The 12,932-nt window shown below is 35.4% G+C and overlaps 2 protein-coding genes across 10 annotated transcripts; one reads left to right on the top strand and one right to left on the bottom strand.

Moving 5' to 3' along the window:
- Window positions 1–5,107: 5,107 nt before the first annotated feature.
- LOC120074221 (general regulatory factor 3) lies at window positions 5,108–7,978 on the top strand. 2 transcript variants are annotated; one of them, XM_039027279.2, is made up of 5 exons: window positions 5,108–5,225; window positions 5,967–6,478; window positions 6,606–6,728; window positions 7,023–7,139; window positions 7,518–7,978. In XM_039027279.2, the coding sequence occupies exons 2-5, from the start codon at window positions 5,993–5,995 to the stop codon at window positions 7,584–7,586; spliced, it is 795 nt and encodes a 264-aa protein (XP_038883207.1). In that variant the 5' UTR covers window positions 5,108–5,225; window positions 5,967–5,992; the 3' UTR covers window positions 7,587–7,978. The 2 variants fall into 2 exon arrangements, with proteins under 2 accessions (XP_038883207.1, XP_038883213.1); XM_039027285.2 differs by having other exon boundaries at window positions 5,184–5,361.
- Window positions 7,979–8,841: 863 nt separating this feature from the next.
- LOC120074194 (Rhomboid-related intramembrane serine protease family protein) lies at window positions 8,842–12,099 on the bottom strand. 8 transcript variants are annotated; one of them, XM_090310499.1, is made up of 6 exons: window positions 11,458–12,099; window positions 10,613–10,811; window positions 10,247–10,412; window positions 9,855–10,025; window positions 9,385–9,539; window positions 8,842–9,308 (listed from the first exon to the last, which is right to left on the bottom strand). In XM_090310499.1, coding segments are annotated over exons 1-6 (1,191 nt in total). In that variant the 5' UTR covers window positions 11,957–12,099; the 3' UTR covers window positions 8,842–9,307. The 8 variants fall into 8 exon arrangements, with proteins under 8 accessions (XP_090166625.1, XP_038883181.1, XP_090166624.1 ...); XM_039027253.2 differs by having other exon boundaries at window positions 8,842–9,289; XM_090310498.1 differs by having other exon boundaries at window positions 8,842–9,278.
- Window positions 12,100–12,932: the final 833 nt, after the last annotated feature.

The following is a 12,932-nucleotide window of genomic DNA, read 5'->3' as shown; positions in this document are numbered from 1 at the left end:
TAAGATGCCTCAAGAGGTTGAGGAGATGAGACGGGTCCCATATGCATATGTTGTTGGTAGTTTGATGTATGTGATGCTCTGTACTAGACCAAACATCTGCTTTGCTGTGGGAATAGTTAGTAGGTATCATTCTAATCCAGGACAAGATCACTGGACTGCAGCCAAGAACATTCTCAAGTATCTTCAGAGAACGAGGGACTATATGCTTGTGTATGGAACTAGGGATTTGATCCTTACTGGATACACGGATTCTGACTTTCAGACTAATAAGGATTCTCATAAATCCACTTTAAGGTTAGTAGTTTTCACTCTTAACGGAGGAACTGTAGTGTGGCAAAGCACTAAGCAGGGGTGCATCACTGACTCCATGATGGAGGTCGAGTATGTAGCGGCTTGTAAAGCTACTAAAGAGGCCGTTTGGCTCAAGAAGTTCCTAATAGATCTAGAAGTTGTTCCAGACATGGCTAGGCCCATCACTCTTTATTGTGACAATAGTGGTGCTGTGGCGAACTTCAGGGAGCCTAGGAGTCACAAGCGCGACAAACATATAGAGCGACAGTATCATCTCATCCGCGAGTTAGTGCATCGAGGGGACGTGATTGTCATGAAGATCGCTTCTGAGTACAACGTGCTGACCCATTTACGAAGACTCTCACGACTATAGTTTTTTTAGGGTCACCTTCAGAGCATGGGTCTATGAGACCGCCCGCGGCTGGACTATGGCAAATGAGAGATTTTTGTACTGGGCCTTAGTGCCCTAGTTTATTGTTTTGTATTAGTTGTTTTATACACCTCACTCGCTTTAGGACAAGTGGAAGATTGTTGGGGTTGATGCCCTAAACTCTCGTTGGGTTCTATAGTTTGTAAACACTGTATTGAACAAACGCTTATGATGCAATAATATATGATATTTTCTTCACTATTGTCTATGAAATATTAGATGTTTTAATTGCTTTACCACAAACCAATAAACTAAAATTCCTGGTTGTCGTTGTAATTTAAGAATGTATGTGCAGACATACAGGTGGATCATGCCTTAAGTGATAACCAAAATGGTTTGTAGTATATGAATATAGGAGGGAAACCTTATCCTGGTAATGCTATGGATGCGACCTGCTTTGTAGAATAGTTACAAGTGTTGTGACTTGCTACAGATGGTCTGATCTTGATCATTCATGTGGAGACATGCGAGTAGGGGCGTCCTATACAAAGAAGTTTGTATAAGACCGGACCACGAAGTGTTATAGTCCCGTTATATAATGTCGTTCATGACAAAGACTTCACTTCACTAAGATGACCATAGGTAACATGACCTCAATCCTGAGTGAGTTGGGAACTCCTACCTTTGAGGGCGGTCCTTTGATTTGCATGGGTGCGAGTGGCCAGATTGCCGACTCAAACCTACCACTTTGGGGATTCGTCTGATTTGAAACCTGGGAACTCAGTTACACAGGATGGAATTCGCTCCTTCCTCGAAGCAGGGGTAAGTAGATAGATTGCTCCCTTAAGGGTTGATTCTGGGGCTTGAACGATGTGGCGCCACACACCTTCTCATGGCCTGAGAGGTGTCCATACATAGTAGGACTATGTTGTATTGTTCATTAGAGGGATCGGTGATACTTAAGGAGTTAGATGTAACTATAGGGGCAAAATGGTAAATTGGCCCAATTGTACTTACGAGCATCTGTGAAGGGTTATGGTACTGTTGATTGGTTATATGTGATGGACACAGAAATATATTTGTGGTGAGAAGAGTGTAGCTGTCGGTCTTTAGTGGAATGTCCGACAGTTAACAGATGGTGGTTCTCATGGCTAAAGAGTTTAGTCAGTTTTTCATGTATCGTTGGAGCTTCAAGCCGCAGGTCCATAAGGTCCCCTTGGTAGCTCAATGGATTCAAGTTGAGAATCAGTTTTTGGGTTAGTTTGAAGTGTTCAAATTGACAAGAGGGAGTTTGTTATACATGATATGATTAAACTAGTCGATTATATGTGATATAGTTGACATGATGTATGAGATACATTAATTGGAGGAAAAGGATATAAATATAATTTATATCTAGTGGAGGAGAAAAAAAAATGGTTTATATGTTGCATATGATGTGATATTAAACTATAAGTTATAAATATAATATGATTATATTTATTTTATTTAAACAATTATGAGATAATTGTTGACGATTTTTTCTCCATAACCAAATGAAATGGTGGGAGGTTGCAATCAATTTTCGTAACTAAAGGATAAAATGAAAATAGTTTTCATTTTACAATTGATCAGAAAATCGCTTCACGATTTAGTACACTGCCCATCGTCTAGTAAACGAGAGCCTACACGATAGCTCAAGTTGTCCTAAACGATTGTGTACATGTGTGGATTACCTAAACGACCGCATAGTCTTTTCAAAACGATCGTGCATCCGAGCGATTTTACTAAACGATCATCTAAATGATCAGGCCTTTTTACTATACGATCGTGTACCTTTTGCTAAACGATCAAGCATCGGTCTAGTCTATGTGATAGACTTTAGAATCTCTCCCACTTGCTTGGTCGTGGTAAACGATTGTTGTTTCCTCCTCTCCTCTACCAAAGCCAACAGAGCCCACACCTCATGAATTCTCACTCCGAAAATACCGAGGTTTCCGAGTGGTTGTGTCCTTCTTTCTACCTGTTTATGAGAAGTCCGTTCGGTGGTAGACGACAGCGAGATTTGGTGGACGATAGACTTAACGATCTCAACGACAACGAGAGTTACTGGCTTGATGAGAGCGAGATTTAAAGAGAAGAAGAGTTATTCAACTAGTATGTTTCTCGTTCCTTTGCATTTAAGTTTTGTTCTAAGCATGCCGTAATTTGTTGTTAAATGCATAACTTGTATGTTTGATTGTGAATGTGGTATTTCTTTCACAATGAATTTGGAACGATCTTGCTTTTACTCATAGGTACTTTTTGATAAGAGTTCCTTCAGTCACAAGATATAAAGCAAGACTAGTTGCACAAGATTTCTCACAAATACTTGGTATTGATTATGAGGAGACATATTCTCTAATGATGGATGCAATTACACTAAGATATTTAATTGGTTTAACTGTGTATGAAAATCTGGACATGAATCTTTTGGATGTAGTCACAACATATTTATATGGATCTCTTGATATTGATATTTATATGAGAATCTCAAAAGAATTTAAGGTACTTGAAACATATAAATCAAATTCTCAGGAATTGTATCCAATAAAGTTACAAAAATCATTATATGGATTGAAACAATCAGAACGAATGTGGTATAATCACCTGAGTGGATATTTATCGAAAGAAGGATATCAAAATAATCCAATATGTCCTTGTGTTCTTATAAAGAAATCACAGTAAAGATTTGCAATTATAACTATATATGTTGATGATTTAAATATAATTGAAACTTTTGAAGAGCTTTCAAAGACAATAAATATCTTAAGAAAGAATTTGAGATGAAAGATCTCGGAAAAATAAAATTTTACCTTGGCTTGCAAATTGACCATTTAGCAGATGAGATATTTGTTCATCAATCAACTTATACAGGATTTTTTTTTGAAAAGGTTCTATATGAGCAAAACATATCCATTGAACATTCCAATGGAAGTTCGTTCACTAGATGTGAAGAAAGATATATTTCGATCTCAAGATGATAATAAAGAAATTCTTGGTCCTGACGTACCATATCTTAGTGCAATTGGTGTACTTATGTATCTTGCTAATAATATAAGACCAGTATTGAATTTTCAGTAAATTTATTAACAAGATGTAGTTCTTCTCCAACAAAAAGACATTGGAACAAAATCAAGTATATACTTCGTTATCTCTAAGGAACGATCGACACGAGTTTGTTTATTCAAATAAATCAAAATTTCATCAAGTTGGCTATGCAGATTTTGGATATTTATCTGATCCACACAAAGCTAGATCTTAAACAGGTTATCTATTCACATGTAGAGGAACTGCTATATCATGACGATCAGTGAAATAGACTATAACAACCACTTCCTCAAATCATGCTTAAATTCTTGCAATTCACGAGGCTAGTCGAAAATGCGTATGGCTAAGATCAATGACTCAACACATTCGTAAAATATGTGGCTTGTCTTCTAGTAAAAATCTTCCAACGATACTATATGAAGACAACACAACATGCATATTCCAAATCAAAGAAGAATATATTAAAGAAGATAGAACAAAACATATTTCACCAAAGCTTTTCTATACTCATGATCTTCAAGAAAGTGGTGACATCATTGTAGAACAAATTTGTTCGAAAAAAACCTGATTGACTTATTTACAAAAACATTATCAATCGTAACATTTGAAAAATTTGGTGCATAATATTGGAATGTGACAACTCAGAGATCTCAAGTGATGTTTCCAGGGGGAGTAAATATACTGTATTAGTTTTAAGAGTATCAGATTATATGAAATATATAATCTTTTTCCTTCACCATGATTTTTTTCCAGTGAATTTTTTCCTAGTAAGGTTTTAATGAAACATATTTCATATATAATGGACATCTAAGTAGGAGTATTATAAATATATTAAATTAGGTATAATATAGATGCCCATGATTAGTGTTAATTGACCATGTACCACTTATTCATTATCCCATGTGTTGTCTATGTGTCTCGAGATTACATACTATTAGTGTCCATATAATTCGCCTCTTACTTACCAAATTACCTATAAAGTGGCATTTGGTGGATTTTGAAAGACACATATTGGTGATCAATCCAAAAAGATTAGAGAAAGTGGATAAATTCATCTTTTGTTGTTTTATTTACTTAATATTTATTTATTTTAATATTATATTTTATGGATATCTGTATTTCCATTGTACCCTTCAAATTCACAATAAAAACATATTATATATGTTGCAAAAGTGAAAGAAAGGTTTCACTGAGAGAAGAACGACACGTTGAAAGCGCGTGGCTCCAGCGAAGCGTATCGACAACACAACAATAGAACCAGCCGGCGACCCAATGAAGTACAACGCCAGTTCCACATCGTTGACAGTCAACGCCTACGTGGCAACCCTTTCCATTAAAGTCCAAAAATACCCTGCACGGTTTCTCCGCTACCCAACACGTGTCCTCCTCTTATTGGACCACTCTCTCCAACCTACCATTTTAAAACCCCTCCCAGCCTTCCTCCTTATTTCCTGCTAATTTCCCAATCTCTCTCTCTGGGCTCGATTTTCTCGAGGTAAAAATCCTTGCTTTTTCTTCTCCCAGTTCTTAGTTTCCTATTCCCTTTTTCTTTTGCATTAGGGTTTCGATTTTGCCTGTGGATTTCCTTATTCTTACACCTTTCTGTTCGGATTGTTTTTTCTTCTTCTTAGGTTTGATGCTTTCCCTTTCCTTTTTTTTTTCCTCTTGTTGGATTGGATGTTGAGATCTAGGGTTAACGTGGTGGGTGACTAAAGTTTTTTGCCTTTTTTGCCTTTTCTGTTTTTGGGATTTCTTAATTAATTGATCGTGATTTGCTTGTATGTGGGCTGGTTTGATTGCTCTTGTTATTTTAATTCTTGTTTAGGCTACTCAGAAAGTTTTAGGGAAAATGGGACTTGGGTTCTCTTCTTTCCTTGGTGGTTTTGTTCAAATTGTATTGTTGAATCCTTTGTGATTTCATTTGGAATCTTCGATTGATTCTGTTCTCTTAGGTATGATTAGTGGGTAGATGCTTAGTTGTAGTGCTGTATGGAAGATTGATGAATTTAAATTATACAGTTATCCCTTAATTTCTGGTTTTGTTTGGCATACTGATTTATAATTGGATCCTATGGAATATGAATAGCTTAATGGGAAAAATAATTTGGGTGACTGAGACCTGAAACAAGTAAATGGATCATTGTTGCTGGATCTTAATCTAGGAATTGTACGAACTTGAATTGCAATGTATGCGATCTGATTTGGGTCCTTTTTGCTCTGTGTTTGTGGGAGGCAGAGAATTAATAGTTTGTCACATTGAAGATGTCGCCTGTTGATTCTTCACGGGAGGAAAATGTTTACATGGCCAAGTTGGCTGAACAGGCTGAACGATATGAGGAAATGGTAGAGTTCATGGAGAAAGTTGCCAAGACTGTGGATGTCGAAGAGCTGACTGTTGAGGAGAGGAATCTCCTCTCTGTTGCTTACAAGAATGTCATTGGGGCTCGGAGAGCCTCTTGGAGGATTATTTCTTCCATTGAGCAGAAGGAAGAGAGTCGGGGAAATGAGGACCATGTTGCAATTATCAAGGATTACCGGGGCAAAATCGAGACTGAACTGAGCAAGATCTGTGATGGAATTTTGAGCCTACTTGAGTCTCATCTCATCCCATCAGCTTCATCTGCTGAGTCTAAGGTGTTTTATCTCAAAATGAAAGGTGATTACCACAGGTACCTGGCTGAGTTTAAGACTGGAGCTGAAAGGAAAGAAGCAGCTGAGAGCACATTGTTAGCCTACAAGTCTGCTCAGGTCAAGTTGCCCACGCCCTCGGATTTCATCCCTCTCAGTTTATATATACTACTATTTCTATTATTTGACGGTGCTTTTGGTAACACTTTGTGTCTGTTTTCTGGATCATTGTCAACCATAAATACAGGATATTGCTCTTGCCGAATTGGCTCCTACTCATCCAATTAGGCTAGGTCTTGCTCTTAACTTCTCAGTGTTTTATTATGAGATCCTTAATTCGCCAGACCGTGCTTGCAATTTGGCAAAGCAGGTAATGCTCTAATGCTCAACTACACACTTTGGTGGTAGTTATTGTATATATTTATATGATGCCTGGTTTTGTGGTTGATTCAATCATAATTTGTTACTGGTAAAAATATTTTGAGGCCTTTGCCAGGATGGGTGTCTTCTTTTGGTGTGTGCTTCGATGAGTAATACACAAACAAAAGAAAGAGACTCCTAAAGGGTCTCTAATTTTTCTTTTTATAACTCAATTTGGTTAGCTGATGATAACCCTATTTCGCTCATGTTGTGCTTATTCTCTTTTCCTCTCTTTCCCACATAGGCTTTTGATGAAGCAATTTCTGAGCTCGACACATTGGGTGAAGAATCGTACAAGGATAGCACCTTGATCATGCAACTCCTCCGGGACAACTTGACCCTTTGGACTTCTGATATTGGAGTAAGTACCGAGCTTGTGCTCATGCTCGTGCCTCATTGCATTACCTACTCATTCTTGTTTTCAAGAAAAGTCTTTTGCTACCGTATTTCAGTTCTGCTTTCCACTGCTAGTGATCTTATCATTGCACAACCTGGATTCAGACTGCTGTCTGGGATCTTGTCATATTGTCTGTCTTCTTTTGTCTTTTTGTCCCGTCTTTAGATCCAAAGTAGAGAAAACAAATCCATTTTTCTTATTAGAGCAATGTGGTACACTTGAGCTGGCTCTGTGCCAACTGCCATAAATGGCATTATAGGAAAAGCTTGTAGACATGTCCTGTCATGTTCTGGAAACCTGCTGTGTCTGGTCTGATGAAAGATTTTGTGACAAATTTTGTAGGACGAAGCTGGCGATGAGATTAAGGAAGCAGCATCAAAACGTGAATCCGGGGAGGGACATGGACAGTAGTTTGCCTTGATGAGTTGATACTTGATAGGAGATGTACTCTGTACTTTTTTTCCCTTTTTTTTTTTTTTTTTTGTCTTTTTTCCCCTTCTCTCTCTCTCTTCTTCTATTTTTTTTTTTTTTTTTTTATTTATTTAAAAAAAATGTGGCGACCCTGTCTTTAGTGTTAGTGCTACTTGGGTTGTTGGTAGTTCTGAATGAAATGTCTTGGTTGATGGCTTTGGCTTTTGAGTGCGAGATCTGGAAGTACTGACCTTACTCGGATTTGTTTTATAGGTTGTACTATCGTGGCCTTGAGTCTTAAAGAATTATAAGCACTGTTAGGGCCTTTCAATACTCCAACAAGAGTATAATGTGGTTTTATTATTTATGAGAAGAATTTGGTGTTTGATCGATGTTTGAGTGCTATGGAATATGAATCCTTTTCTTTTTTGGTAGACACATTGATCTGCTGTTTTTCATTATCTATCTACAAAGAGAGATGGTTCAATTCCTTCATTTTCATCAATCACACTATCCTATTTTGGAACTCTACTTGGCCCTCAATTTTAAAATAGTTTGTTCACTAATTTTTGAAGCTTTTTTTTAATTGATTAATCAACCATTATTGAAGGATTAAAATAGATCCTATTTATTTAGAGACTAGGATAGGAATATATGAAAGTTTAGGCATGGTTTAATAATCATTTATTTTTTGTTTCTTTTTAGGTTAAATACTACTTTTACTTGTACAATTTATTTCTTTTGTAATCCAAATGTCTACAACTTTCTAAACAAATTAAGCCATTCGACTTTGAAAATTGACTTTCTCGAATGTTTTGAGATGGTTAGAAAGTAGATAACAAAAGAAAAAAATTATAGGTGAAAGTAGAGATGTATTGGATAAGGATAGAGATGATTTCTCTATTTTCATTCGTCTCTGCCTCATTTCATTCTCCCATCTCTAAAAAATAATTTTTAAATTAATCAATTAAAAAATTTTAGACCTCTCATATAAAATACAATTAAATAAAGTATATGTTAAGTTATTTAATTATTCATACATAAAAGTTTTAAAATGGTTCAAACATACACATATTTTTGTATGTATGTGTACATATATTAATTTTTAAAAAATTGATCAAAATAACAAACAAGCAGGGAATGGGCATTTAGTTCGTGGAGAATTTTCTTTCCCCTTTCCTCTTCCGTTCACTAGTGATTTTCTGATTTTCAAAAATAAAAAATAAAACAAAAATACTGTGACGAAGGCCTTAGGTAACAGAAATAGGATTTAAACTTGAGAGAGTGTAATAATTAAAAGTGAGACAAAACTCAAGTTTAAACTTAATTAGAGGCATAATTATTTTGACTGTACATGATGCCCTTGCAAGCCAAAGCCACACTCTAAGCTTAATATATTTGACAATATATGAGTAGAATTTTGCTCTGAAACCAAATCTAAACTTGAACTCAAAAAAGCTCAATGTGGTGGAAGCTAAGGAGGTTGAATAAAGAACACCAAACTTGTGAATCCCATGATAAATAGAGCAAAAACAGCCAATGATTTGCAAGGATGAGCATACTTCCTCACAAGCTTGATTCCCTTGTGTTGGCCTTTCCTTGATGATGAAGATGAAGAAGAAGAAGCAGCATCATTCACCTCCACAATTGGGGAAGTTAGAAACCCATATAACATCCCACTAAAAGCTGCTCCTGTATGACTCCTACCAATAAAACCACCATCTGTTGTAAGTTCGTTTTCGCCTCTAGAGATGGGAAAAACAAGGCAGGTGTTTCTTTTAGAGACTTTTTAACTTACCATTCATCAATGGGACCAATATTGCTTAAAATGGAACTTATGACTGCTGCAATTATTGCTTTCAAAAACATGTTGTCTGAGACATCCTTTGTCACCACATCTTTGTCTTGGAATTGGTAACTAAGCCAAGCTCCAATCATGGCAAACACAGGCCCCTGCTCCAACGGTTCCATATAATTCACATTAAAATCAGGAATGAGACTAACCAAACACTAAACATCTCAAGTATCCTATAATTCTTCTATGCACTATCTTTGTGCAGCTCAGACAGTTGTCCAATAAAAAATTGTTATGTGACAAATATTTTTTTAAATGGTTTTATTTTCTTTTTCTCTGTAAAGGTAAAGAGAGTATGAAATTAGGTGCACTTTAGACTGCACTCAATCATTGCTCTTAAAATATTATGCTAAAAATTGAATTCTCTTTTGTCTACTAATCGTAGGTGTTTGAACTGGGGGGAGGTTGTTTACCGTCCCGCCGACAGTTGGATCGGGAGTATGAAGAAAGCTTGTGAGATTGCCAGAAACGCCTCCTAGGACATAGATCAAGAAAAATGTAAAGGGACCATATTCTCTACAGACTTGGCGGCCAAATGTAACAAGTGTCCAACAACTCAGAGCAACATGAAGAACTCCTGAATGCTGCATAAACAGGTTAGTAGGCAAGGCATTTTGAGTACATTCTAAGAATTTTCAATGTCAAATAGAATACTTTCTTTCAACAGACAGTTGAACTATGTTTAAGTTGACGGTTTTTATTTTCTTTAATCGTTGGAGTAAACTGTTATCGGGAAAGACAAATGAACAAATGTCGAAAACAGTTCTAGAATGGAAACACGAACCGAGTAATATCAATGTTGTACCAGAAACATAGGTGTCACAAGCCTCCACCATTCTCCTACTAGGATCAGCTCATTTATCTTTGCTCCATATAGAGAAGGAAGTGAAAAGAGTTGCAGCTCTGAGTTTTTTACTGGACTTGCTATTTCAAACAACAAAACTGCTATATTTATAGAAACCAGAGCACTTCTGCATATATTTCCAAAACGAATCGAGCAATGGTACTGTTAGCGACCTTATTAGAACATATTCTGCATCAAGAATCCATAAAGATGAGTTTGGGATGACTTTTAGAACGTGCTTTCGCCCCATTAAAAAGACATTTTTCTTTTAATGCAAGTCATTCCAAACTCTCAGTCGAAATCTTATGAGTTAAGTCGGTAGCTTACATCAAATAGAGATCACAAACATCTTCTTCTTGTAGTTGAGCTGTTTTTGGCATGCTTCTGTGGATCATACCGTTCAGTTTCACGTGTCGTATGTGCATCTCGTTGTCGTCTTTATTGCGATCTTCGAAAGGGGATGATGTGAACACCAATTTGTCTTCTTGTAGTTCATCAAAACTAGACAGATGATGGTTCTGCAAGTCTGTATGTGCTAGATATCAAATTCTGAAATGGTTACATATTGCAACATATATTGAAATGGTTTAAACCCTTCTATGTTGGTTCCATTTTTTGGATTCTAAACTTTTAAATAAGTTTTGTGACTGAGATTTGCATTAAAACAAACCATTTAAAGTTGTCATTAATTACTTTCTTTTAGTCAACAAGAGTATAACTCAATTAACATCAAAGTATGAACTATCGACCAAGATGTCAAATGTTCAAATTTTCTCACTCCAACAAAAAAAAAAAAACTTTCTTTTACAATTCCCTTTAATAAAATGCCTAATAAGTCAATTTTATATGAAATAACTAACCAAAAGAAAACTAATGATAAAACTTTTTTTTTTTTAAATATATGGACTAAAAATAAAATATTTGAAAGTACAGGAACAAAAGGAAATGTACGTATAAAATGCTAGAAAACAAAAGAGGATTTACGTCATTAAACTAATATACTTAAAAAGGAATCGGAGATATAATATAAAAACGTCTAACTTATAATAATTTATCCGCTTAAACTTTTGAACCGAATGGCAATTAAACAGTAATATTTATATATTTATGGAGACCAAGTCATGAAAAATAGAACAATAACATATGTGGGAGGATGTGGATCAAAGAGTTACCTTCATCAACTTTTTGAAAATAAGCATCAAGCAATTCAAGCTCCTTCTTTGCTTTGAACTGACCTGTATCAAGCACTTTTCTCTTGTTTAAAGAATCTAAATTTTTCTTATTCCCAACACCTTGAAGCCTTCCAAAATAAGAACCCAATGATCTCAATTGTTTCTCATTAGTACTACACTCCCAAACCTGGCTTAATTTTTTCAATACTTGTGACTCAAAATCCAAACCACTACTGCATCTCACATGCTGCAAGAACATCGCCTTCAACCTTCTTCTCGACTTCGTTGCTCTTGCCGCAATTGTAATGACTGATGAATCGTTATTTTGTATCTCCCAATGACGATTTTTGGAGTACTCAAAAATTGGTAAATTATTCTTTGAAACGACGTCGCATTTGCAAATGCTTGCTCTCTTATAATTCGGCTTCGAAATTATTTGGGTCGGATTGATCGAGTCGTTAAAGTTTCGTATTTGGAAAATGGTGGGAACAACAGCCATATATGGTTTGAACCTGTTTGAGCTAATTATCAAATAAAAGGGAAGATTTAGAGGGTAATTAAATACCTGAGAAGAGGGGTTTTGGAGTTGAGAAGGCTTCCACTAATTGCATGGGACCTTGAGATTTTGCATATATATTTCATTTAAAGATCATTAGATTTTAAAAATCTAGATAATCTTATCTTATCTCTGTTAATCCATTAGTAATATGCCACGTGTCAGAATCTTACCTTGCTATTGGCCAGTGGACCACAATGAGAAATCAAAGTGGAGCCCACCAAAACAGTAGATTAGGTTGGGATTTTGAAAGCTTTGGTGTGACGTGTCAGCACTAAGGGTCAAAATTCTTCTCGACCATCAGCTTCCTCTCAACTTTGTCTGGCTAAGAATTCAGTGCGGGTATTTTGAAAAGAATATTGTGTCTGCGTTAGATGTTCGAAATATCGATATCGATGAAAATATCTAAATCTTAATTTTACAAAACTTTTGATAAAAATGTCGATAAAATTATGATTTCGATGAATATTTCTAAAAAACATTATAAAAATAAGGAATTCAAAAAATAAATTTAAATTAGTAAAAATAAACATTTTATTATTTTAAAACAAGTTAACATATTCTATTATCTATTTTATACTCACATTAGTGATATTTCGTTGTTTAATTATTATGTTTCGTAATTTTTTAAGATATAATGAAAATATTCACATCAATATCGAATCCATAAAAACATAAAAATATCGACATTTAGACGAAAATGTAATATTATGGTTGTGTCATATAATTTTGATTACAAAATGAATATTTTTTGGACAGATTGTAGATGCTGAAAATAATTTATCCATCTCCAATGAATTGTGAGGGAGAAAAATTCAATATGTATTATATTAAAGAGTGGCTGGTGAATTATGTATGCTATTTTAGTCACCTTTCTAGTTTTTCTATTTATGTCATGTGTTTGTCTTTACTTTGGAGG

Source organism: Benincasa hispida, chromosome 1 (assembly GCF_027475165.1).
Source record: "Benincasa hispida cultivar pf3 chromosome 1, pf3_genome.v1.1, whole genome shotgun sequence".
In the NCBI taxonomy this organism is placed as follows: Eukaryota; Viridiplantae; Streptophyta; class Magnoliopsida; order Cucurbitales; family Cucurbitaceae; genus Benincasa; species Benincasa hispida.
This window is presented reverse-complemented; position numbering and strand designations above follow the sequence as displayed.

What these genes read in the sequence shown, in the direction of transcription:
- LOC120074221 (XM_039027279.2), top strand. Translation starts at nt 5,993, where the DNA reads ATGTCGCCTGTTGATTCTTCACGGGAGGAAAATGTTTACATGGCCAAG. An exon ending in TAGCCTACAAGTCTGCTCAG is followed by an intron (nt 6,479 to 6,605) that starts GTCAAGTTGCCC and finishes CCATAAATACAG; the next exon opens with GATATTGCTCTTGCCGAATT. An exon ending in TTTGGACTTCTGATATTGGA is followed by an intron (nt 7,140 to 7,517) that starts GTAAGTACCGAG and finishes CAAATTTTGTAG; the next exon opens with GACGAAGCTGGCGATGAGAT.
- LOC120074194 (XM_039027246.1), bottom strand. Translation starts at nt 11,956, where the DNA reads ATGGCTGTTGTTCCCACCATTTTCCAAATACGAAACTTTAACGACTCG. An exon ending in TTTTCAAAAAGTTGATGAAG is followed by an intron (nt 10,821 to 11,457) that starts GTAACTCTTTGA and finishes TTTGATATCTAG; the next exon opens with CACATACAGACTTGCAGAAC. An exon ending in GTTTGTGATCTCTATTTGAT is followed by an intron (nt 10,413 to 10,612) that starts GTAAGCTACCGA and finishes AAATATATGCAG; the next exon opens with AAGTGCTCTGGTTTCTATAA.